We start from the raw sequence: 27,378 nt of genomic DNA, 5'->3' as shown, positions 1-27,378 counted from the left end.
TGAAACAGTTAATTGCCTCTTACCCGGTGAAATGTAAATTATTATCTTCTATATTCACAGCACCAATTAAGACAAGAGTTTCTTTGAAGTTTGATCATGTACATGATGTAGCAGGAGAAAGCAAAAGTCGAAAAGATATTACTCGTAAACTCATGGAAATTTGTGAGAGGACAAAGGCTGGTGTTCGCCCCGAAACACCAAAACTCTTTACAGACCTTGTGTACATGATGAAATCAGCAGACATCGAAACATTGTCAGACATTAACAAAATGCTGATAGACAAAAAGCTGTGCAGTGACAATTTGTTCCGCACTAGGTAAAGTAGAAGCGTTCTTGTGTATAGTCCATACCACAATGATATCCCTCTTTAAGTGTATCAATTAAGTTTGTCAAGGAAGAAAAACAGCAGAAAAAAGTAATTAATGTACGTATATGATAAATGCGGTCTTAAGATTTTATTTATGTATCAACTGAGGAAGCTGAATAAAGCCAAACATGTTTTGATACTTAATTTGTGTTGGTTTTTGATCCAATTATCCGGTCTTAATATCAAAAACAGAATAAAAATCACGTTTGATTTCCACAGTAATAAACACGTCACGAATTGAGTGAGACAATGTCATTAGATACAACAATATCATTAGACTTAAAACCAACCACAATGTCTACAAACTGGTATTCCTATATTTAGGATCATAGAAAAGACATTTAAACCGATATAAAATGCGTTTGTTTGAGATTTTACTTGAGTTTTGATTTTGCAACGTTGTTTATGTTCAACAGGAAGTTCTTTCTGGACGCCCTTCCGATGACTGGTACCAGCGCTTCTCTGAACATGATCACAGAGTTGATAACCAGCAACGAAATATCTGGTGTGGAAGCAGATATGTGGCTTACAACCCTGTCCTTCATTAAGAACCCAACTAAAGACATGCTGAAGGAGGTCAAAGTAAGAAGAATCCATTTTCAATGTATCATTTGCAGATTAAAATCAGTCTTAAATAATTTAACGCGAAAGGAAACACAAACATATCTGAACTTAAGACAGATTCCATCATTTGCATGTTACAAAAAAAATGATGATTACGGAGAGGACTAATGCGTACAATTTTGAGCTTTCCTTTTGCACAGTGAAATAACTAATAAAATTGATAAAACTTATTGTTATCTATATGTAGTTTCGTTAGAGATAGTTTCCTAATAATACTATAATATTTCTTCATAACGATATCGGAAACTCTGAATCAGAATAATCAACGTAATATATATTCCTAATGGTAACTATGATTAGTTGTTATAGACAAGGATCCGCTTAGAATAACACTACATGCTTTGTTTTGCAGCCACTGATCAATGCACCCGCCATCTCTGAGAAAGCAATGCTGTCGGTCGGGACGTTGGTACATAGCTACTGTTTTCACCATGGTGACTGCGAGAACGACAATATGGTCAAGGCCATTGTGTCAGCATTTGTTAACAAGATGGCAAAAGGTTGCAAAGTTAGAGATGAAAACGCAAAAACTGTAAGACGTCTCCCGAGTCTTTCTAAAAAATCTTATAAGCATTACAATTAAAGTATCACTTCGACTGTAATATATTAATAACAGTTTTATTGTGGTTTAATATAACAAATCTCGAGTCTGCTTCCTGGAACGATTCAGTACTGATGCCTTCATGGCTCGAACCCTAATTCTTTACCACTATACCACACAGCCTTTTTGAATATCACTTAGGTCCAGTGAGTTATAACTTTTGTAACGGAACGAAACCTTTTAACCTTTTAACATATTAATGATTTCTAAATGACACACAAATTTTGTATTTATAGACACTAGCTGCATTAAGAGGTATTGGAAATGCTGGATATGCATCAACAGCAATAAAACAACTCTCATTGTGCATGGAACTGACAACCAACCCAATAGAGATAAGACTGTCAGCCATTGAAGCCTTTAGACGAATGCCTTGTGGCTCAGATGTAAGTTTCGTTATGTATTTATATATGAGCCGCGTCACGACAAAACCAACATAGTGCGTTTGCGACCAGCATGGACCCAGACCAGCCTCTGCATCCGCGCAGTCTGATCCGGATCCATGCTGTTCGCTATCAGTTTTTCTACTTGTTATAGGGTTGGTAAGCGAATAGCATGGATCCTGATCAGACTACGCGGATGCGCAGGCTGGTCTGGATCCATGCTGGTCGCAAACCCATTATGTTGGTTTTTTCATGGCGCGGCATTTATTATTTTCACATGCATATCTTTTTAGACACATTTGAAAAATCAATAAAGAATAAAGTGAAGACAGTGTTACATATTTTTTGTAAATAATGATTCTTTGAAAACGTGACAAATATTCTAACAAGAAATTGAGTTAATTTTTCATTTGTACATGTAATATTGATATCAAAGTAGTAAAAATACCGTTCTGGTGGTATTACGATTGATCAGTTATATTTTAATTCAGAGATTATCCCTAATGAAAATTCTCCAAGACATTGATGAGGATTCTGAAATAAGAATAGCTGCCTATAAAGTTCTTATGGAATGTCCTTCAAACAAAGTTCTTGGTGTTGTCAGAAACACATTGGCAAAAGAAGAAGTTAATCAGGTTAGTGATGTTCTCTTTTATGATACTTTTAATGTTTTTAAAATATTTAATACGGAATATTTTAGATCATTTTATTAAGAAAATACAAAGCGTTATTATATATAGTTTGACATGCTGTTATCGAAAATATCGTTGTACATACAGGTTGGGTCTTATATCTGGACACATTTAACAAACCTCATGGAAACATCCGATCGTCACAAACAAGATATCCGAGCTGTCCTTGAAGATGAGACATTTAAGAAGGAGTTTGACCTTGATAAAAGGAAGTTCTCCAGGAATTACGAGGGGTCAGCGTTCATAGAGCGAATAAATACTGGAGCTAAAATTGAAGGAGATCTCATTTGGTCCTCTAAGTCATTTATCCCTCGTTCTGGCATGATGAACCTCACATTTGATCTTTTCGGACACTCGGTTAATTTGTTTGAGATAGGAGGACGGGCTGAAGGGCTAGAATATTTCATGGAGTCATTCTTTGGACCAAATGGATACTTCAAAAATCCTGAAGCAGACACTACTAATACAAAAGATATGGTGCCGAAAAATATCCGACCAGACAAGTTGAAAAAGATCGACAAAAGAGTAGGTTTTTTTTCTCCTATGTTTAAAGTGAGCGCATTGTAATTTTGAATTTCATTTATATTTGTGATAACACATTCTAAATGCTTAACATTACTTCTTCGCTTGAGTGAAACAATTTGACTTTAATATGTTGTACATTATTCGACACGACATTGTTGTTACACTGTAAAACGTATCTCATATTACTGTTTCGTTTTACTCACCAGTTTACACCAAAGTTAGATGACCTTCGAGGCTCACTGTACATGAGAGTGTTTGGCAATGAACTACGTTACATGAACTTCAAGGGAATTGACTCCTTGTTATCTGGACCTGACTTTAACCTCTTGGACATGCTCATCAAATTTTCTGAGGATAATGATTATACATTCACGTAAATAAAATCTTTAAATAGTTGAAATACTGAATTTAATGATTAATGTCCATTACTTCTAGTTTGCGTATTATTATCTTCTGTCTTTTGAACAGAAGAAAAAACATTTTTTATAAATATATCAAATATATGATAGCTTTACACCTTAAATAATATGGAGTGAAGACTGATGCCACTGGATATCTACCTAAATCAAGTCTTCAAATAATCTTGATATAAATAACGACTTGTGTCTTGGCGGATCCTTCTTTTAGTGGAAAAAGTTGGCATTTACACCTTAACTACCGCACTTGTACTAAAGTACATGTATTATTGTAAAATTATTTGTCCTGATTCGTATTAATTCCAGTCATTCTGCAATGTTCATGGACAGTACTTACATTGTTCCAACAAGCTCTGGTTTTCCTCTAAATCTTACTGTGAATGGTACAGCAACCGTAGATTTGAAGATGAAAGGTAAAATGGACTTGAGACACCCTCCTGCATTAAATATAGCTGGACGTATTCATCCAAGGTAAAACTTACAAAATATATTGTTTATAAAGTTACTCCGCCGATGGTTTAATATTATGACTAAGGTATTTAACAATAAGTGGAAAGATACATAAGTACAAAACGTATTATAACTTTTCCTGTTATGAAATATAAAGGACCGATAAATCATATCTAGATATATTATCAAGAGACACATTACTTAACCTGAACATCAAATTTGAATAAAGTCTATGGATTTGTCGCCCCTTTTTAACCACAAGAATTAACGGATACTTTTAAATTAAAAGCGTCTAACGAGGTATTTCTTATCTTTAGTGCTGCCATCGATATATCATCAATGATGAGTGTGGATGCATTCGTTACTAAGTCAGGAGTGAAAATGGTATCAACCCTTCATACCAATACAGCATTGGAGGGAAAAATTACAATTGACGAGAAAGGATCAATTTCTTCAGAATACGAGATGCCTGAACCAAGGATGGAAATTATAGACGTCAAGTAAATCTTAAAAGAATTTTCATAATTTTAGAAAATCTTTCTCAATTATGATTATGTTACAGTAAATTCTTATTTGGGAGAAAACATATGTTTGTTTGTTTTTTTTCTGCTAAAGATTTATAGTGATTACCTGTATTATATCATGCCTTACGTTGGTATTTTAGATCTTCATTTTTCACCGTTCACCGCGACACAGAACGTGAACAAAAGATGGTCGAGGACAACAGACAGACATTGTCTTACTGCTCTTCACAGAAAGTTGTTACATATACTGGACTTGAGCTCTGTGCAGAGATTGAATATCCAAACGCTAGCAATAAGGCAGACGCACCTTACTTCCCATTGACTGGACCAGTCAGCGCCGGGGTTTATCTGTACAACAGGGATACACATGTTAAATACATTCTGGAAGCCAAGTCGATACATGTAAGTGACATTTTGTTCTTTCTTGAATTCAGCTTAACCCATTACTTCATGAGCATTTTTTGAAAAATGGCTGTTTTCATTGAAAAGTCTCCCGTTACAAGTTCAAATTGCTATATAATACTATAAAAACTGCTTCAACACTAATCAAACTTGGCACAAATGTTGACTGAACCATTGCCCTTGCAACAACATGCTCGGGCTTAAATTGTCTGTTACCATGGTAACGAGGTGACATCTCAAAATTGCTAAAAATCCTTATTTTGTGTTGATTTTATCCATCAAAATTAATTTCAAAGTGCTGCAACTTCTCAATGGATTGAGATAAAGTCAAATGCTTTTCAGCGTTGGTTACACGTTACCTTATGGTCAATCTGGGGTCATTTATAGCCTCCTACAAGTCCAAAATGTTCTTGGCGATGAGGGGGACTCCGCCCCCTTCACACCCCCCAAACAGAAGGGGCCACATCCCCCTTCTGGCAACCCTCTGATGTATCTTTTGGTTTTGGGCCGCGCCGAAAAAAAAGAGGTCACTTTTTTAACAACATTTCTCAAACAAAAACAAGTGTTTGGGGCCTAAATAAGGCATTTTTTCACCATTTGAGACAACAAAGGGGGGGGGTGAAAAAGGCGTGTATATAACGTAATGGGTTAAGCCGGTGCTAGGGGGCGTGGACGGTAACTTGCACTTTCCATTACCGCCCATGAACACGCTCAATCAAACCAAGCCTGCATTATTTACAAATCTGTCGTTTGTGTGTTCTTTAGGTATTCTTTATTTCTCTTTATTCTACTATGTTTTATAATGAAGATGGACACGGAATATTGATATTTTATTTTTGCTTTTATTTGTGATTATTTTTTTGTAATATCTTTACTATAGCGTTTTACTTACCTACATGTTCATATTTTATTATTATTATCATTATCATTATTATCATACACATTTATATGCACGAGTATGTAGAGTAGTATGTACAAACAAAATCGGTAAAGTGTTTAACCCTTTCACTGCCATAGGGACGGCTTAAGCCGTCCCTGTTATTTTCGGCGTATTTGCCATATGGACGGCTATAACCGTTTCTATAATAATAATGATAATAATAATAAATTAATAAAAATAATAATAAAAATAATAAAAACTATAAAGAAAATTATACCATTGACAATAATTATCATTATACTAACATATTTGGAATCATATATAATTATTATAATACTAATAACAAATAATTATAATTGAATTAATTAATGATATAGTAATTTCTTAGAAAACCCTCTGGCAAATAGGTTATCAATAAAACATTAACCCTCTGGCAGCGAAAGGGTTAATAAGTGTTTATTTTATTAAAATAGTTTCATGCTAATTTGATCATTTAACCTTTCTTTCTATTTATTAGAATATCACTTTCTTTTAAAGCATAGATCTTAAACTGTTACCTTCAGATTGAACTATTATAATTATTCTCAAACCTTAATTACAGAACAAAGACAAAAATATCGTTCACTTCAAGTTTGACACACCTGGTTCACGTATAGAAAGACATGTTGCAGTTGACTTTGGTTTGAATAAAGTTGACCACACCCTTGATGCTGCCCTCATGTCACCGTGGGCTGATATTAACATACAAGGTAGAATTATTTAGTGAATACAATGTCAGTGTAAAAACAATTATAGTTAATATTTTGTATTGATTTGCTTTATAACAGGCCTATTAATTTTAGATACGGAAACAGTACAGCTTACTGGTCATTCATTTATTATTGTTTCATAAAGTCAAATAAAGACAGATTTTATTGAATCTGTTGAACCTTTAAATGTCACATGTTAAGCCCAAATGTTATTATTTGTGAGTAAAATAGACTTGCAGTTTACTATCAAAACAGTATTAAAGAACCATTGGTTTCAAATTTGATTATTAAAATTAAATATGGTTGAGAACTTTTGTAATATACCAAATTCATGTTTTTGCAATCTCATTAAAATTGCATTGTATTTATCTCATTTTCATAGGCACAGTTTTAAACACCAAAAAAGCATCAGGTCTAAGCGGCAAATTGAGCATTGACAAACATCTGCAATACTCATTTGATGCCAAATTTGTAAGGGATGTGAGTGACAGTTCATATATATATAAACCGTCATTTGAACTGCAAGCGAACAACAAGATAATTACCACAGCAAACGGCATGATGACTCTGAAGAAGAATTTTAGACAATGTGACGTTGAGTTCAGTATCGGCGGGGAAGTTACTGGACCATTTTCTACACAATGTAATGACTTATTTTCAATTTTCAGTTTTATCATATTCATAATTATTGTAGCTGTTATTTTGCTTTATTGAAATAATAACATTTGAAGGACAATGTGTTCAGAGGAATGCTATGAGAATCTAGAATGTTTTCAAGTTTTATATATACACATGTACATATATACATGTATATATATACTGATCTCAAGTTGTGATGCACCGTTTTTTTATTTTATGTAAGTTATCGTGCTTATTACTTTAAATATAATTAACATACCATAATTATTACAAAGACAGTATTGACTATTAATTTACAATTTCAGTTAGTTACAACAATAAGATTGCATTAATGGGAATCCAAGGAAGTATTGGTAGAACTCAAAACAAACAGTATTCATTCGATATTAATCTCGCTACGACCACATACAAGAAGAAGGTGCTGTATAAACCACTTGTTTCCATAAGAACACCTATTACTGAGGTTATGGCTTTAGGAGGTGGAGTATCGCACATATTAGGAAAAGGCTTAGATATAAATCTAGTACTCGACAAAGTTGTTGCGAAGAAAATCACACTTAAAGGTTAAATTTATATATATTTGTTTTCATATATATCTCAATAAATGGTATAATTTCCAAATGTAATTATAACTTTATCGTTATTAATATGGATAAAATTATATCTGCGTTTCTTTAAAGCGTATGTTACACAATTTATCTTCTTGTTAGTTAGTACCAATATGCTAGTAAGGTGAGATTGGTAAAATAAAATGTCAAGATGCTTATAAAACAGATAAATATTTACAAAATAAAACTTTTTTTTACACAAATGAATTTACATAAACAAGACTGGTTTAGATTTTCTGTGGAAGAAAGCTACATAATATTTCTGTGTGTTGTTTTTTCTGATAGATTTTTATTTTGTCTAGCTAAATCATGCATGTTATCACTCAGTACAACAACTAAATATCTTTAAAAAAGCGATTCGAGTAATGCAACTGAAAATCAAAATAAAATACAAAACAGAATTATGCAAAAGACAGAAAAATTATGACACTACATTCTATTTCATGATTTAAAAATTACTTACAGGTAAAGTGAACAAGGCTATCAAAAGACGCAGATCAATATATAACACAAAATTGGACTTTACATCTGGTCCAGCCGACTTTGCACTTAAAGCCAAATTTGATAAGAGAGCCGCTGGAACGTTGGCAAGTGACATTGACTTCACTTACGTGATCAGACGTGTAACCAGAAATAACCTCAAGCTGGTTTCTAAAATAACTAACCAAAGCAGCAAAACTCTCACAATGGCAAAAGCAAATGTGTAAGTTTAAATTTCTATCATAATAGTTTGTAATAGTAAGAACTTCATTACAAGAAGAAGGTATTAATGTTAGAATCTTTAATAATACACATAATTTGATTATTAGGAAAGAACTAGGGACTAATTACTCACTTGAATGTGCGTTTGTCCGTCCTATCGTCAGAACTTTGGCGTAATTGCACGGAAAAAAAAAGAATGGAAAATCTTAAGAAATCAAGACTGCTATTCTGCAAATTGATTTTTATGTTTTGGCGTTTAAAAAGCTTCATCATACTTTCATAATGATAGCATGCATAAGTCTCTGATTCACTTTGAGTAAATAGCATTGTTTTTGTATTTGTTCTGTTGCGCATGCTTGAATGTGTGATTTTGTGTGTGTGTTTTACTTGATCTTTTTTAAGGACCATATTTCAAATATACGAGTTATCAGAATTTCCTAGGTAGAAAGATCTGACCATTTTTCATTTTTCCGTTTTAAAAATCATTACCAAATCTTAAAACTAGCATCAAATAAAAATTGAATCCTTTTATTTAAGGAATTTTGAGGTAAAACGTAATCCAGAGCTAAACTTCAAGATTCTTGGTGAAGTAAGTCACAACAAAAAACATACAGAGATTGCTGGAAATATCTTGTACGGGTCGGACTTTAAAGATGACAATAAGCAAATCGACATGAGATTTGAAATGAACAGAGTCTTGAGAAGTTTAATGAATGCATCGGCTGATATAAACACTCGAGTGAGAATTCCAGCATTGGTAAGAAGTTTAACTTAACATTTTTGATATATTTCACTTTGGATTTCGTTTTCTCATATCACTTAAGACAAAGGTTTTTTTACAACTCATTTAGAGTACATGTAGAGACATCTGAGAACATTATCTCGTCCAATGAAATGAATCAAGTATTAGATCATATGAGAAATTCAAAAAGGTAACTATTGCCTGCTCTATGTGTACTAGAAAAATATTTAGAACACCCCTGTTTAAAAGAATATCTTAATCGGTACACTTGAAAGCAAATCATAACAATTTAAAATGCCTGATGTTACATGAGTCAGGTATCTGCACGTGTAAGTAAATTATTAGGTTAAATCAGGTTTCCCTGTTGTTGATATTTCAGAATTTTATTACAATGGTAAAAGGAGCTCACAGTCATGATGACAAGAACTTGAATTCAAACTTAATGTTTAAATTTGGAAAAGGTCAGCCGATAGAAACAAAACTAAGAATAAGTGACAATACAAATAAATTGATGAAAGTAGATGCAGAATATCAACTCAATATACCAGGATACAACATTGATATTGAACATGTTTTGGAACAAACAGTCGATAACAGATACATAAGCACACTTACAACCGAAATGAAAAAGGGTCAAGAGAGTGAAATTATAACCATATTTATGCCAGATAGCAGGAAAATAGCCTTTAGTTCAGATATTAAAATTTATGGTAAAAGTCCAGCTTATTTCAAAGGGGCATTTGGTTTGGACCCCTCCGATTTTATTACAAGTCTGTCATTTGAGAAAGATTCGACAAGATATGCAAGCTCCTTAACCTCAGCAACTGAAATGGGAAAATCATCGTGGCTGACCCTAGATATCTTTCATCCTTCACGACATGTTGTTTTATCATTCAAAGGTAAAAAGGACAACGACGTTATGTTTGGGGATGTAGATATGCAATTTAACACTGACCAAAAGATGTCCATAAAATCTTGGTTCGAAACACCAACATCTGAAAAGTTGAATGGCTCCCTTGCATTAAATTTCCCATCTAGAACTGTTATTCTTAACGCTCATCTGACAAAGGGATCAAATTACTTGAGCCATGTAGATTTGCAATGGGATCTCGACAATAAAATTATAGCCGACACTGACCTGATCATTAAAGATAAAGCCATCATCGGAAGCGCAACATTTACAACCCCTTTCAAAACATTCCCGAAACTTGCATTTGAAACACAGTTTAGCCACGATAGTGAACAATATAATGTGGAATCAAAATTACAATTAGAAAAGTCAGATACTTTAACACTTAAAGCGGAAATTAAAAAGCCCATAAGCGTAAAAACGCTTGTTGGCTCTTTCGCCGCCAAGTCTTCGAAAGCGATATATGGCCTGAAAACTGTATCTTCAACATTTAATCACAAATTAAGCAGTTCTCTTGCATCTGACCTACGATTTGGCTGGAATAGACAATTCATACAAACTACCATAACTCTTCAAAATAAAACAAAAGGATTGAAAGTTGCATTAGATGGAACGATTAATCTCAAGACATCATATCAGTACATGAAAAAGGGAAAACTTATCCTGTCACACAACAACAATGGTAGAAATTTTAATACTAATTTGAGCTTTAACAGAAATAGAAGATTTTACACGGTGGTATCAAAATGTAACCATGAGCCATCACAAGGCAGTTACGACAATTCAGGTTCCGTTCAAATAAAATCACCTTACGGAAACGTGGAAAGCACCTGGAATCACAAAAATACAGTGGAGAACATTGCAACAACATTTACATCTACATGGGGGAAAAATAAAGCCGTCGTCGGTAGGTTCACCAGTAGTTTTGATGAAACATTCAATGCCAAATTTGAGCTTCAAACCCCTTTTACAATTTTACGTGAAACATCATTCGAGACTTCGCTTATCAATAGAAATGGTCTTCTAGATAGTAAACTTCATGTAAGTGCTAATGGGAACCAACTTGGATTAGCAGAGATTGGATATTCTCTTGAGGAAGATAAATACTCTGCAGGACTGATAATTAAAATAGCGGATCTTAACGTTGATACTAAAGTAGAGGCTAGTGCAAACCTTCCCGGAGATGGTAGAATAGCAGGTTCCATCAACGCTTCTATTTCACCGAAAATATCAATAAGCATCGAAGGAAGTCAGCATATTTCAGAAGAATCTGGCGCCTTGGTCAATACACTTCTTCAATGGAGGTCCTCATTTCCAGGATATGAACAGATTCGATGCTCATATGAAGTTTTAGCAGCTAATCATCTTTCTACCAGAACTACCTTACTATACAAGAAAGACAAAGAGATTAAGCTTGAAACAAACTTTGCTTTTGAACGCAATGAAAAGCTTTTGTCGTTTTTCCTTCAAACACCTTTTGAATCACTACCAAAGTTTGAAGGGAGCATAAATGTCCAAAATGATTTAGATTCTTTCAAAACAGATGCTTACATAGAAGCTCAACCAGTTCTTGCTAAAACAGCAGCTCAGTTGTCATGGAATACCAAGTCTGGATTAGTGTCAAACATACGTATTGATTTGCCACTTGCAGAGTACCCTTATTTTCAAGCCGGCGTGAATGGCAGTTTGAATTCGGCATCATCAGCAATACAACTTAATGTCGAGTATATGCCCAAAAACGTAATTCTTATAGAAGGAACACATAGTATCATCGGATCAGAATTATCATTCAGTGGTAAAGCAAAGACACCCTTTGGAACAGTAGCTGTTAGGCATTCTGGTAAATCAAATGATTTTACATGTGAACTGTCTTTAGAAGATTCTAATTTAGTCGATTTCAGGGTTATGGTAGGATTTACAAATACCGATGAAACCTCGGGTACTGCAACTTTGTCAATTCCTGGAAAAAGGGACATTAAAGCGACGTTTACACACTCTGGTAATGCCGTTAACTTTAAAACACGTGCTGAAATTCAGCACAATAGAAAAAATTATTTTGTGTCAGATTTGAGCTTTGCGGCACATGATAATGTAACAATTTCATTTACTGGAATTTTGAAGACACAGGCTATATCTGATTCTGAGGAATTCCAAACATCCTTTGATTTTAATGGTATTCCTTTGAAATTCGACACTCACGGGGAATTTTCGACGACTAGCCTAGGGAAATCACAGACAGATATTAAGATTGACATAAAAACAGCTGCCGAGGGTAGTCTTGTTATTAAATCGAAGCTAATGAAAAATGTGAAAGCATCCTTTAGCTATCTTAACCGAATTGATTACATGGAATCGAAAGTTGACATTATTCATGGTGGTGAAAACATCATTGACTTTAAGGCATATATGAACAGGCTTGAATCTTTGATACTGGAAGTTACACTTATATCACCAGTTTTAAAGGACATTACTTTCATGTCCAGATTTGATGGAGGTATCAAGAATTTTGTGATAAGATCAGAAGGCAAATATGGTCAAAGCAAGGCGGACGCTGAATTTACATCAAACATTGATATCAAAACGGTTCAACAAAAGATAAGGTTTAGTGCAACAGGAATGCATGACATTTCTGCAGAATTAAATCATAACGGTGACATTAACCAATTCAAATCTTACGCTGAGATCAATAACGGTTCAGAAAAACATCGCTTAGACGTTCACTTCAGTAGTTACGGAAAAACGGAAGGAAGTTTCTCACTTGTATCGCCATATATTTTACCATATGCAGCAAATTTCCAGCACAGTGGTAATCGTCATGATTTCAAGTCACATGCAGAATTAAAGATAGCTGAAGATATCAGTGTAGCTGATTTAACATTCCGTCTTCCTTCAATAAAAGATGTAGTTATAGAAGTAAATTTCAGAAGTCCGTTCTTTAAGGATGTCACTATAAGTTTAAGCCACGTCGAAAAAGCGCAAGAGTTACGTTCTTCGGGACATCTCTCAATTGAGGACATGGAGGACTTTGATCTGAAATTGACATCAACAAAGCAACCACTTTCCATCATGTTTGCTTTGAAAACACCAATAGAAAACTTCACTTCTTTCGAAGCGTCGTTTGCCATGAAGAAATCGAAAATCAATGGCAGAGAATTCCATTTTGATTATGCTCTAAATGGAAAAACTTCTTTAGTAGATCTTACATACAGTCAAATGAAAGGATATACCGGTCACTTGTCGATTAAATCACATCTGATCCCACAAAGTTCAGTAAGTTTTGAACTTATTGGGGAATTGAATAATTTTACAGGACATGCTGACTATAACTTCGGAGAAAAGAAGTCTGAAATAGACATTTTCTACAATGGATCATCCAGAAAAGAAGGCTTGATGACAATTACATCGCATTTGATACCCGATCTGTCAGTTGGTTTCGAGCATGATGGGACGTTAGAGAAATTCAAAAGTCATGGGGAATACAGCATTGGGTTTAAAAAAAGAGAATTTGATATAAGTGTTAATGTGCAAAATGATGTTGCAATAAATATGCAGTACAAATGTCCTGTTCATGGTTTATCTACAGCAGCATTTACACATAAAGGTGAATTGTCAGACTTTACTTGTCACGCCGAAATAACAAGTGCAGAACACAAATTGGAAGGTGATGTATCTTTCAGCTCAGTGAACAATATTCGTGGCCTGTTGGAACTCAGACCATCTTATTCTTCAAAGTTTGATCCTTTAACCATATCTTTTGAGCAATCTGGAACGGCAAGAAATTTTAAGTTTAATAGTGATTTTACTCTAGGAAATGACAAAACAACACATGAACTGAAATGGAAACTGTCGGACCGATTACTTTCTACAAACATTAAAATGATATCACCATATATGAAACACCTGTCAGTAATCTTTAAGTTGGAAGGACAACCTAAAAATATAAAAATGCAAGCAGGATATAAGTTTGGATCAGATAAAATTGATACGGACTTTACATGGGAAATGAAAAACTCTTCAGCTACCTCAGCATTCAGTGTAGCATCTTCAATATATCCGGACATTACAGGCAACTTTAATATTCAAGGAAAATTGAATGATTTCTCATCAAATATTGACTTGAAAATAGACAATGATGAAAACAGTGGATATTTCAACTTCAAAAAAGTGAATGCCGACATCGATTCAGCAATTGAAATAAAGTCAGCGTACATGGATGACACCAGACTAGAATTGCATCACAGTGGGAATATAAAAAAATTCTCAACCAACTTCATCAGGACAATTGCGGGAAAGCAAAACAATGCAGTGGTGAAACTCAATTTAATGGATGACATACAGGGTAAAATATCTTTAGATGAACCATTATTTTTGGTTGAAGGATCTTTCAAGAAAGGTGTTATATCTGTTTCAATGAAAAAGGGGTCAGATGATTATTCGTTATCCTTAAGCTATTCACTGAAAGAGGCCATCATAATAAATGGCAGAATAACAACGCCGTTTGAAGGTTACAAATCTGTAATGGCATCATATGAACACCATGGCAAACTGAGGAATTTTAGATGCACAGGAAAACTTGAAATTGAAGGCGCGGAAAGCGTTTTTAACATTAAATTGAATACAGAAAAAATTAATAACCTGGATTGTAGTTTGGATATAACATCACCATATACATCACCAATTGATTTGAAAGTAAACAATATCGCAAATGCAGAAAACTATATTTCAACCTTTGAATATCGGAGAAAAAATCAGAAAGCATTGGGATTATCCATTTCCGCTACCAATGGACAGGCAATGAAGAAATTATCAATTTCACTTACCTTGAATGATAAAAAACATGAAATTTTAGAGATGTCATTATCGTCGTCAGGCCTTACCATTTCATCTGATATTAACAGCAACAGTTTAGAGATAACATTTACACAAAATCCAAAGTTAGTTGCTACATTCTCTTTAAACTATAAACAATTTCCAACGATACATGCAAATGTAGACCTTGATGGAACATCTTCAAACTTTGTAGGTAGTTTTGATTTGAATATTGATAGCAAATCAATCAGTCATTTCACAATTTCACTGAATACTATTGACAAAATTACCGCATCGTTCAATATGGATTTACCACTCATTGATAACAAAGAATTCAGCGGAGATTTTAGTTTTATTCCCGGAGATAATGCATTTAAAATTGAAGCTAAAATGACAAATGAGTTTCAGAAACTATTTGAAGTAAATATAAACTTGAACACTAATACTTTTGACTTTGAGCTTGAATCCAACAGACCTCATCAACTTTCTGCAAGAATAACCTTTACACATGTCAATCAGAATATAAAAATGAGCTGGGAGTTAATTCATGCAAGGAAAAATCTTATTAATGGCAATATAGACTTAACAATGACATATAATCCGATACTCATTAGTGGCACAGCGGCTGCAAATACATTTGATTCGGAGATTTCTGCAACAATCCACATCGATCAAAGCTTAAAAAGCTTTAAAGCAGAAGGGTCGTTTAAAAAGAACAAAAAGAACAAAGAAATCTGGTCTGTATTCAGCCGTATAAATGCAACCAACGATGTAGATGCTGAATTTAGTCTCACAATCCCAAATATGGAGGATATTACAGGAACACTCGTCCACACAAAACGTACATACAGGAGTAAAACAAATGCAGAACTGAGATTAAATGCAACTCATCACTTTAATTACGACATGGAATTGAAATGGAAAAATGGATTAGATGGAGTGCTTTCTATTACAACCCCTTTTGAAGGTTATGAAAATATTAAATTTAAAACTGAGCATGAAGGTTCTTTCCCTAGCATGAAGTCGTCTGCTGAAATACAAATTGCAGAAAAAGTAATTGCTGCTTCAGCAACTTTTTCACAGAAAGAGTCTAGTAAAGCAGAGTTCAAATTATCTACACCCTTTAAACAATTCGAAAATTTGGCATTTAGCATGTATCATGACGGTGAACTATCTAGCTTCCGGACAGGTGGAAAACTCGTGTATGCTAAAGGAGAGGATATAGAAATAGATCTTGATCACATGTGGATTGGTATGACTCAACATTCAAAAGTACGCTTTATGTCTCCATACACTGATGAAATAGTTGTAAACGCGAATCATAGTGGCACAGTAGCAGACTTTTCAAGCGCTTATGAGATGACAATAGGAACAGGTTTGGAGATTATTTCAAAAACATCCCTAAAAACTGGAGAAAAGTTTCTTCAATTTTCAAATGAAATGTCATCAAGAATGAGTGGCAAGTCTTATGAGCATAAATTTGATTTAAAACATGACGGCAGTTTTGAAAAATTCAAAACTGAAGCATCACTTAAGTGTCTTAGTTATCAGTACCGTCTCGAGACATCATTTCAGCTCGATCCAATTATAGAGGGATCTGTCGAACTCATCACCCCGTTTGAAAATTTTAAAGACATCAAAGCCGCGTTCACTCATACTGCAAATGCAAATAATATTCTTACAACAGGTGAGATTCAGTTTGCTCCATTGAAACCGATTAGTGGGAAAATTGATATTATGCAATACAGCTTGAAGAAAACGGTTGCGAATGTTGAGCTGATGACTCCTTTTGAGAATATGAAATTAAATAAGTTTTCTTACTCGCATTCCATTGATTTAAATAACATTCATTGTGAGATCGATTCTTCCATTTATGGAAATGATATCAATGGAACATTTTCAGCATCGAAAACTCCACTTACTATAAATATTGACATTCAAACACCATTTAAAGGATTTGAAACGATGGGTTTGAATGGAAACTTTGAGGCAAAAAGGAATACTCGACATTGTAGTCTATCAGCAAAATGGAATCCAACAAGCCAGATTGTAGTAGAAGGGGAAGTCAGTTCTGGACATGGAAAAATATCAATCACTACACCATTCAAGTCGATCAGGGATGCATCAATGTCGATGTCCGTAAAACAACTCAAGAATGGTTTCCTCCAAAGTATAAAGATAATCCACAATGATAATAGTTTGTTCGACATTGATGTTGATCACAGTCTTTCACAAACACAAAAGCATATTCGTGTTAACACTCGGGCACCAAGATCAATGAAATTTGAAGTTGATGGTGAGTTTTCCCTATCTTACACAGATTTCGATATCGATGCAAATTGGAACACTGAAGATATTGACAGTAGGTTTAGCACAGAAATATCATATGATATCAGAACCGCGAAAACTATGAACATTAAGCTTACACAATCAAAACTTCCTGGCAAAAAACTTGCACTTACTGCATTTGTGAATGATAAACACAGTAAAGCAGATCTGTCATGGGGACTTAAACCCGAGGATAAATTAGGATATGAAATCATTGTAGGTGACTATGATGGTACTTTAAAATTGGACCTTCCTAGCCGAAGTCTCAAGTTTTTTGGCTCGCATAGAGGACAAATGACCGAAGGCTCATTCATGTGGGACGCTAATGGTGATAAGACCAAAAAGATATCGATACAGTGTCACACCGTTACAGCCAGTGACATTTCCAAAGCTTCAATTGTAGTCATGATGCCATCTCTTGGAAAGGTAAACAAGTTTTTGTACTTATATAATTTTGATATTTTTTATTTATTGATTTTTTGATATTTGATAACTTTGCTTAAAATTGAAACACGTGCGTACAGGGGGTATCATTCTTAAATGAAAGAAACTAATATACACTAAAAACCTCTCTATTTACACCACCAACGGGATGGCCTCATTAGTGAATATTATTTTCAAGGCTTATATATTTATTACCATGGTCTTTTTTCCTTTTTTTTTTCTTTTTTTTTTGTAATCTTGCAAGTGTTCAAACAATATTTATTGTAACCTTCACTGAAAAAGACAATATATAATACTTAATCTGATGATTGCAGAATATAACTCTGGACTTGATATATCACTGGTCTCAAAATTGTTGGGTAGAAAGCAACATTTAATCATTATCCAATGCATTTTCTCAGCTCGCATAATTGTAATTTGTATACAACATTCTAATCATTGCCGTTTTAACACCTTTTCAATAAGGTACCATGCCTAAGAGCCAATCAAGCAGATAATAACAAAAAACTTGTGGTCGAATAAGTTGTTGACTTGATTGTCAGTAATCTAAATGTGGGGTGAAAAAAAAAGAATAAAACAATGAATTAAGACTGAAACTGGTGATCTTAATAGTGGATAAGCGAGATGATCTAACTTGTGGGTCATGTGACTATTGACACTAAGAACAAAAGAAATCCTTTCTTTAAAAATGGTTAATAACTTGGTTGTCTGAATGTCGGGGTTGTCTTGCGTAGAATTTCTTCTGTAAAGTTAAATAAATCATTTCTCTTGGCAAAATATAGAGCTAGAACTACCATTTCCATAGTGTAAATACATTGTTCACAATTTTACAGTAAGTTTTTTTCAAACATGAAATAAATATTTGTGATCTTCATCAAAACTTTCAAATTGTATTAATATTCAGAATGTTCAAGTTGGATCTGAAATCTCTGTAAACCAAGGACGAGTTATCTTTGATGGAAAAACTGAGTTATCATACTCGGGCGATTCCAGTAAAAAACTCGTGTTTACATCTAAACTTGAAGATATTTCTACAGAAGGAACTCAGAATTATAGGTAATTAGATATTTGTTTCTATTTCACTACTTCACTGTACACTTCCTAGCTACAAATTCGGTTATACTTGACATCATATGCGTGTAAAATTAATTATAAAAGGTCATGTTATGAACTTTTTTCTCGATTACTATTAGTTTTTTTTGTTATAATTATTTATTTTTCAATTAATTACCTATTTTATGAATATACCAGTTAAACCAATTGTTTCAGCTTAAGCTTTGGAGTAAGCCATCCATACACAACACTTGGGGTAACGGTTAACACAAACGCCGGTAGATCACGAAACGAATATACAGCTGGCATTGGTTTAGAATACCTGACAGTAAGAAGGGATACCAAAAAATTCCATATGGGTGCTAGAATTGATAAATTAATGAAAGCTATAAGTTTTGAAGTAAGTTTATATATGGTAATAAAATAAAATAAAAATTACTGTCTCTAGTAAAAAAATACATGGTTTATGTTAATTTTACAAAATCATAACGTTCGTAACGTTTATTTCAGAAAATAATTAAAATTAAAGTACTTTACATATTACGGCCATAACTGACTGTCTTTTTTTGTAAACTTATGTATGTCGCTAACATTGAAAAACATGACTTTTTGTTGACGTTGTGTCAAAAGTAATTTTATGTTTTGCAGCTACAAAGTCCAATAAAATCTATAAGTATTTCTGGAAGAGCTCAAACTGATGATAAATTCCGCCTATCACTATTAAACATTTACGACCAGAGACAACCATTGAGTACAACTTTCACCTTCGATCGTGCTACACGTTCCATTGATTTTGTCACAAATTTCGATGAGGGTTTGTATAGTCTTGAATTGTTCATAATGACTTTCTTTGCTAAATTTTGCATTGTTGTTGTTTGTTTGTTTTTGTAAACTTGTATTCGCTTGAAGAATTCTTAAGATTTTCGTCGTAAGTGTAAACCACATGTAGAATATCGTTACAATTTCTTTTTGTTATTTCAGACAAGCCAACGAATGAGTTCCACATTAACATGAAGTATGTCAACAGCACAGCAATATCAGCAGAAGTTTACCATATTGTCAGATATAATCGAGTAACAGATGTTCTTATAACAACCCAACTAAAAACTTCCCATATCCTTCATAATAGAATACACTGGAGACCACAAATTATGAAAGATGTACAGGTATGTAAAACAAGATAAACTAATTTAAAGTTCACCTGAAAATGTAAAAAATTTATCATGATGTAGGGACATAAAGTAAGTTAGCTCAGTTTGCATTATATGAAATACAAATATTTTCTCTTTTAAAGAGTTATCTGGTAAAGTGTTCAAATCAATATTACTTATTACTCGGATGATTTTATGAACCGTATTTTAAATTGTTTTATTCTAGGCTTTTACGAACAGAAAACTGGATGATTACCATATGCGTCTGCGTAACACTGCAGCTGAAATAGAACCTGAAATAGTTGAAGAGGTGACGGAGAAGTTCCGCAAGATCTGGGGTGCAGTTGAAGAAGAGATTGGCAAAGAGAACATTGCGGCATTCGAAGCTGCAGTTGTACAATACCTTGACCTTGGTCTTCAACATACTATTGCTTTGTCACAGCCATTAGTACAACCTATTAGTGACTTTTTGATGCGATCAAGGTAACTTAATATTGATAAGCAATTGTAAAATTGGCTCGGTTAAGACCCCGTTGGTATAATTTTAAAACTATTGATTTTTTTCATATGATTTTTTTCATATGAATCTACATGAACCTCCGGTTTAATTGCGTGTTGACTTCTATTCGGTATTTTACTTTCAGAGTTAAACTTTTAAAGTCATATTCAAATTATGTATTCTTATTGTTGTTGTGTTCGTAAATAAAATATTTCGGCGTAAATTATAAAACTTTGGTATTATTTATCCAGAAATGAAGACAGTCGCCAGTTTCAAGTTGCTACTTCTGACATATATGTAAGTACGATATAAGTTGTTTTCGAGCGTTTGCATGAACAAATATGTGAAATAAGGAAGTTGTGAATTCGTATTTTAGTAAGGGGATTGATAACAATGGCCTTTAGGCTTAATTTGATTTTTATGTGCTCTTTATTTAGTAAACACACTTTCGATTGACATTCCTTTTGCTTCGTCGGTAGCAAACACTTTGACTATTCTGAATTATTGAAACAGTTTTGTTGGTAATTTGTTCCTTCGGTTTTGACTCATTTAAGTATGTGTTTATTTTCAGGCGGAATCATGGGACTATGAACGCCTTATTGCCCTGAAGCAGACTATTTCAAATAAATTCAATTTGGTCTCAGGTATGCCAGTCTTACTCATTTACTTGTACTGAACCTTAGGACATAATTTGATGACTTAAACAATTTAGAATTTATCATTACGATCATGTTTTAGATTTTTTGTTATTCATTTTTATAATTAATCAAATCATTAAAATACTAATATAGATGGTTTGTTATTTTTGCATCCATGATCAAACATGTAATGAAACAAACCTATTAATACAAACCTAAATCACTTAAATCATTGAATTGGACTAGATTTGACAGCTTAATTATACCTATACAATTTTAATGAGTGAATCTTGATATTAAAATTGCTAAACATTTCAAAACGAGGCAACTTTTAACCAACATTTTAATCTGGGAAATAACAAAATCATGACCACTAAATAAATTGAGAAGATATAAGACTATTAGGTCTTCTCGTCAGTTGCAGATAGTTGATGCAATGCATTTCTATTTTACAGAGAAAATGAAGCTACCAGCAAAACATATCCCAAGTTATGTTAACCACATCATGTCAAATGCTCTAAATTACACTACAGAGCGAATGCCAACCGCTGTAGCAAGCCAGGTATTCTTTTTTTTTTTTTTTTCATTTTCATTATCGACTTTATGTACAGTAACACATCATATTTATCTTCGGATGAGCAAATATAAATATTTTACTATACTTTATATAATACAAATACATGTGATTGAAGTATCGTGCACTCTTTCAAAGAGTGTCGACCTCCTGGTTGAAAATGATCCGACTTTCATACTTCTGATGAGCTTTACCAAACCAATACTAATGTCAGTGTCTAAAACTGTTGAAATGCTAAGATTTCAAATTTCTATAGAATTCATTTGCCTTTCTTGTTTTTTTCCAGATGGTTGTTTTAAAATCATATGGCATAATCGATGCCATGGAAGTATTCGTAAAGGATGAAATTTTAGCCATTGAAAAAGAGGCCGAAACAAAGCTGAGGAACATCGAAGAAATCATAATGGGACATTTGAAATCCCCATTCACTGTTTATGATCCTGCTCATGGCGAAATTCAGATGGAACTGTACTCTTTTATACCTTTATACTCATTGGACAGTTTGCCCGCATTAAATGCTGTCAGATACATCGAAAAACTACGGGAACTGAAAAAATCTTTGTCAAATAGCATTCCAGATGTAACATTGCCAGACCTTTCAGGAGAATGGGTGCCGCCATTTACAGGTATATATATTCGCTTTTAATCTATTCAATAAGTATATACATGTACATGTATGTATATGTGAATAAGGCAAATACGTTTTAGAAGAATCTAAGTAACTGTTTAGATATTTGAAATTATTTGAACAATTTGAACAACGTATCTTTTATCTGGATTGTAAAGCAAACTTTCAGTGTTTTTTTCAGCTGATATTTAAGACAGTATAATACAGTCGTATATCTTCTCAACTTTTTTTCAGGTGTCGCATCAGTCTCACTAGGTCATAAAATCACGACATTTGACGGCTACATTTATGACTTGAGCAGTGACTGTACATACATCCTGTCACGAGATTATGTTGATGGCAACTTTACTCTTGTTCTATCAAATGATGGCTACACCACACTTACTGTTCTTTCATCAGGAAAGCCAATCTCCATCAATCTACAAGGAGAGGTATAATCATTTTGCTATCCAGAGTTTGTCTAGTAATAATTTGAATATATAACAAGCATTCACTTAAGCACACGCTTTAAATAAAAAAGCAATTAACCATTGAAACATATTTTTTCTTTACATATAGTCATGACTGATCTTCCATGTTATTATTGATAGTAACAAAAATGTTTTTGTTTTTTTTTATTTTTGTTTAGGTTTTCGGGTGTTTATTTTGTTTGTTCTTTTTTGTTCGCTTTTTTCATAGCAGATGCATTATTGGTTTAAACATATTTATTTAAGCTCGATTGCGAAACAAGTTCTTGCAATCTATATTAATCAATTTCGAGTCTGCTTCCTGGAACCAATCAGCACTGGTGTCATATGAAGAAACATGGTCGCGACCTGATTAGGGCTCGAACCCATGATCGCAGGGTTAATAGGCAGGCACCAAGTAACAACTAGGCCACCGCTCCCCTTTGAGATGCATTAATCGTTAAGATATAACCTAATCGTAACTTAATTAAATACGCATTGAAATTTGTATTTACAGCTCCTTTTGGATGGAAAACCAGCCGACGTACCTTTCACAGAGGGAAACATAAGAGTAACTAAGGATGAAAATGATGTGGTAACAATCAAGGGAGGTAATCACTTTAGTGTGGACTACGACCTTACAATTGATCACATGAAAATCGAGATCAGTGGGTGGTATCATGGCAGAACTGGTGGACTTCTCGGTATCTATGACAACGAGCCGTCAAATGACAAAATGACGTCATTCAACAAAGTAGTCGAAAGTAATGATCGCTTTGCTAGAACATGGCAAGTTGGAACCGCCAGCTGTTAAAGAAATAAACATTTAAATATGCATAATACTGTGCATATCTTGATATGAACTTTTAGTTATTTCTATAGATTATTCGTGTATATTTCTTATATATTATTTATTTTTTAATTGTATTTTGTGTGTGAACTTGACCTGACAAATGCTCAGATGTGACTGTTTCAGTCTTATTATTCCAAATGCGTATCATTGCAGACCGAATGACATTCTTATTAAGAGTTGAAACGGTTAGTCTAGAAATAATATAAGAAGAAGAAAAAACGGTAAAACTAGCGAAAGAAAAAAATCATACGCATATAATTATGTTATTATTGTCTACGATTTTTGCTAGTATTCACTATTATTGTAGTTCATTGTCATATTTATCCTCTTCCACTGTTCATATTAGAATTATTTGAATTAACACGAATCGAATAAATGACTGTAACATGTGTAACGTATGTGAAAAGAACGTAGTTTAGCTCTATGTAGCGTCTTTATTAACGGCCAGTCAGATTGTTTTGTTTTATACGTCATTGTTCATTTGTATGTCAATAATTTATATTTATAGTTGTATAATTTATTGTTTTGTTTTATGTGTGTCCTGTTTTCGTCCATTCTAGGGTCATGTTTTCGTTTATTCTAGAGTCCTGTTTCCGTTTATTCTCAAGTCCTATTTTCGTTTGTTTTTGTTGTTGTTTTTTTTCTAATGCGATTGTTCCTTTGTGCCAATATATGTAAAGAAGATACATTGATTAAGTTTCTGTGATATAAATATATGATAATAATACCCTTTGGGGTATTAAACAGTGTAGAAACAATGCAAGAGTTTAATTTCATATTATGTTTTTGTACTGTGTGTGTGATTTAAAATGAATGTTTATATTTACTATTGCATCATTTCAATAAAGAATTGATTCTTGCTATATGTTTTGTCAATTTTTCAATATGGTTAGAAATGAGGACTAAGCGTTGGTGTTGTCATTGAATAATTATATTGTCAAAACATAAATATTTAGACGAGAAAAAAAAGTTCAAATAATCAAAGAACTATTTTCAACCATTCCATGAATTACCAGATTCATTACATGTCTTGTTTACTTTAATGCTTGTCGCATGTTTATCTGCTTCTGTGACATGAGAGGCCCGTTGGGCCGCGTGTTCTTTTCTAGTATATACCAACTTGGTTTTGTTCAGCCTGTTTAAATTAAAATGTGTCTCTATGATAAATAAATTTCAACTTGTACAGTTCTCATTAAAAGCCCTTCAAAAGTTCTCATCAAAAGACATCGTTATCATCCGAAGCTTAACAATTGTCACGTGACGGCAAGCAGTAGTTCTAAGCATATTTTGTAACTGTAAGCGGATGCGTTTATATAAAGGCTTGACCCTGTAGTAAGCATTAGAGAAGAAATTATCAATTTGAAAAGGACTTGTAAGTTTTCATAAAAGATTATCATAATTTTACTAACAGTCGAAAATGATTTTATTACTATAATTTTTTTTACAACACTAACATGTGTACAAACGTGTCCACTAAATTCATGATCGTCACAAAATTCAGGATTTCACAACCAAAAAAAAATATGATAAACAAGATCAACAAGGAAAGACGGCGTTCAATGAACGCAACTCTGTAGAGAACAATGTAGGAAATGTGGGGTGGTTTATGAACATAGCTAGAAGATGTATAAAAAGGGGACATCTGAAGCAAGTACAAGTTTATGAGGGAAAAAAGTGAACTTCTTGAAAGCTGCGTGCCTCCAAATGAGCCAAAATATTTTAAAAAATCGAACTTGAGAAATATGTAAGCTTTTATGAAAAGTGAAAAAATTTAAAGTAATTATTTACATGTCATGTGCGATGATGCCTGATTCTGCAGTATTTATTACCATATAAAAGTTTCATGGAAAATAGCATGAATCTTTGGGCATGCTGCTTAAAATCGTAATATACATGGACAGTATGTTTATAATTTTATTATCGTCGTACATTTGTATATTACCTTTTACAGACCAGAAATTGTTACATTAATAGTAATGAAGCAAAAATGTCATCTAACCATCGAGTTTCTTGTGTAATTAAAGATATTTTTGTGTTAAAACAGACGCAGGTATACTTGTCGAAGGATTAAACACAAACGTAATACTACAAAATATAAGAGAAAATAATACGAGTTCTAACACGTAGTAAACAAAAAGGAGGCGATTTATATGAACTCTTACCAGATATGTAGATATGTGTCTCTGCTCTAACATACCAGTGAAACATAAATATTACGATCTTCTAATGCAATTTGTCAAATATATAATTTAGTTGAAACCAGTTAAACGAATCCATAATGATTTAAGAGAATTTCTAGATGCATTATCATGATGATTTGCACCATTTACTTTGAAGTACAGTCAAAACAGCCCCAAGTCAACCCGATCCCTAAATTGGTTAGTTTAAATTCGATATACATTTTTCTTAAATGCATTGGTATTGCTGTAACTTATCTCTGTATGGGTAGACATTAATTCATTTCTATAAAGTTTATCAAAAGCGCAAAATAAATAATACTTAAAAAGGGGCTGGGTTGACCAAAGATCAGATTAATTTGGAGCCGAATTGACTAATTTGAGGCCGTGTGATTTGGGAAACCGTTTATTTTTAATAGCACACATACAACTACACATGTATATCGCTTAAGGAATACGAGGACATTTATTATAACGTCTGAATATTCAATTTATGCATTATTTTAAGAATTTGAAAATAGGAAACACATTTTTTCAAGCACTTGAGTATAAGAGTTACGAACCCCGACACTCGTAATGTAAGAGATCGAAGCAATTAAAAGTTCAAATGTTTCAAGAAAACTTTTTTACGATATTTTGATTCTTCATATTCCATTAAATACGAATTTAAATTAAACATGTGTTAAACTTTGAATTGCTTAACGATTTTTAAAAGTATTTTTAAAAATAAATTGATCATAAGATTTTTGCATACTTGATTATAAAGATAAAACGTTCGTTACTTACAATATTTACCTTATCTAGAAATATATAATCCACGCATACATTTAAAATTATGCAAAAGAGAATATGGATGTGGGACAATATACTTTCCCTAACGAGATCCACCAGCGTGTGGCGTTTCAAGTTGATATCTCTTATACTTCTTCAGTTGTGATTGAAGAAAAAAATAAATTTGAAAAATAACGGCATCTCGGATGAACAAGGATGAAAAAGTCAATGAGGCTGTGAAGTAACACGACACTGCATTTGTGCTAATTGACATATTATGGAACATATGTCACGAAAACCTCAATTCGGTATTCCATGCAGATTTAATCTTGTCTGAAGCCGACCGTATTCTACCATCAATTCACGTGCACAGATAGATAGTATCTTGTTTCGAAATTGTTTATTTCTAATCATCAGCTTTCATATATTTGAAAGACCCTGATACGACTTCGTTTTCAATAATGTCTTTATTTTCACGATTTAGTATCAATTTTTGCTCAATCTTTTTTAGTTTGGTTTTAACTGTGTGATTTACATACTGATGAATTTCGACATATCTATAACAAGATCAAATATTTGATTTGTTTGTTAATAAAAAAAATACCTGATATAAACGTGCCCTATAATCCTGAGAAATTAGAGGACGAATTTCAATATAAAGTGTGGAAGTATTTCATGGTTTATAGCTCGAGCAGTTGGTACGTAGAGTCGCAGAGCGGTATTCCGAGGGTCACTGGTTCGAATCCCAGTCAGTTTGCACATTTTTCTCATCGTGTGACAGGTATTCGATGTA

The 27,378-nt window shown here is 33.3% G+C and overlaps 1 protein-coding gene across 1 annotated transcript in view; it reads left to right on the top strand.

The window, feature by feature from the left end:
* Positions 1-24,498, top strand: part of LOC132725545 (uncharacterized) — a 31,940-nt gene extending 7,442 nt beyond the window's left edge. The window contains exons 7-33 of the mRNA XM_060710680.1: positions 61-316; positions 784-949; positions 1,344-1,523; positions 1,829-1,978; positions 2,467-2,610; positions 2,755-3,192; positions 3,399-3,565; positions 3,915-4,079; positions 4,376-4,558; positions 4,723-4,984; positions 6,466-6,613; positions 6,996-7,256; positions 7,558-7,815; positions 8,326-8,563; positions 9,100-9,319; positions 9,684-17,777; positions 18,700-18,851; positions 19,065-19,248; positions 19,497-19,662; positions 19,830-20,014; positions 20,226-20,482; positions 20,750-20,795; positions 21,070-21,142; positions 21,592-21,698; positions 21,997-22,336; positions 22,573-22,769; positions 23,302-24,498. Of these exons, the coding sequence (XP_060566663.1) occupies positions 61-316; positions 784-949; positions 1,344-1,523; positions 1,829-1,978; positions 2,467-2,610; positions 2,755-3,192; positions 3,399-3,565; positions 3,915-4,079; positions 4,376-4,558; positions 4,723-4,984; positions 6,466-6,613; positions 6,996-7,256; positions 7,558-7,815; positions 8,326-8,563; positions 9,100-9,319; positions 9,684-17,777; positions 18,700-18,851; positions 19,065-19,248; positions 19,497-19,662; positions 19,830-20,014; positions 20,226-20,482; positions 20,750-20,795; positions 21,070-21,142; positions 21,592-21,698; positions 21,997-22,336; positions 22,573-22,769; positions 23,302-23,598 (13,334 nt within the window). The 3' untranslated portion in view covers positions 23,599-24,498. The remainder of the gene's footprint in view (positions 1-60; positions 317-783; positions 950-1,343; positions 1,524-1,828; positions 1,979-2,466; positions 2,611-2,754; positions 3,193-3,398; positions 3,566-3,914; positions 4,080-4,375; positions 4,559-4,722; positions 4,985-6,465; positions 6,614-6,995; positions 7,257-7,557; positions 7,816-8,325; positions 8,564-9,099; positions 9,320-9,683; positions 17,778-18,699; positions 18,852-19,064; positions 19,249-19,496; positions 19,663-19,829; positions 20,015-20,225; positions 20,483-20,749; positions 20,796-21,069; positions 21,143-21,591; positions 21,699-21,996; positions 22,337-22,572; positions 22,770-23,301) is intronic.
* The last annotated feature ends 2,880 nt before the right edge of the window (positions 24,499-27,378 follow it).

This window comes from Ruditapes philippinarum, unplaced genomic scaffold (genome assembly GCF_026571515.1).
Source record: "Ruditapes philippinarum isolate M1 unplaced genomic scaffold, ASM2657151v2 ctg2171_1_1_1_1, whole genome shotgun sequence".
Lineage (NCBI taxonomy): Eukaryota > Metazoa > Mollusca > Bivalvia > Venerida > Veneridae > Ruditapes > Ruditapes philippinarum.
This window is presented reverse-complemented; position numbering and strand designations above follow the sequence as displayed.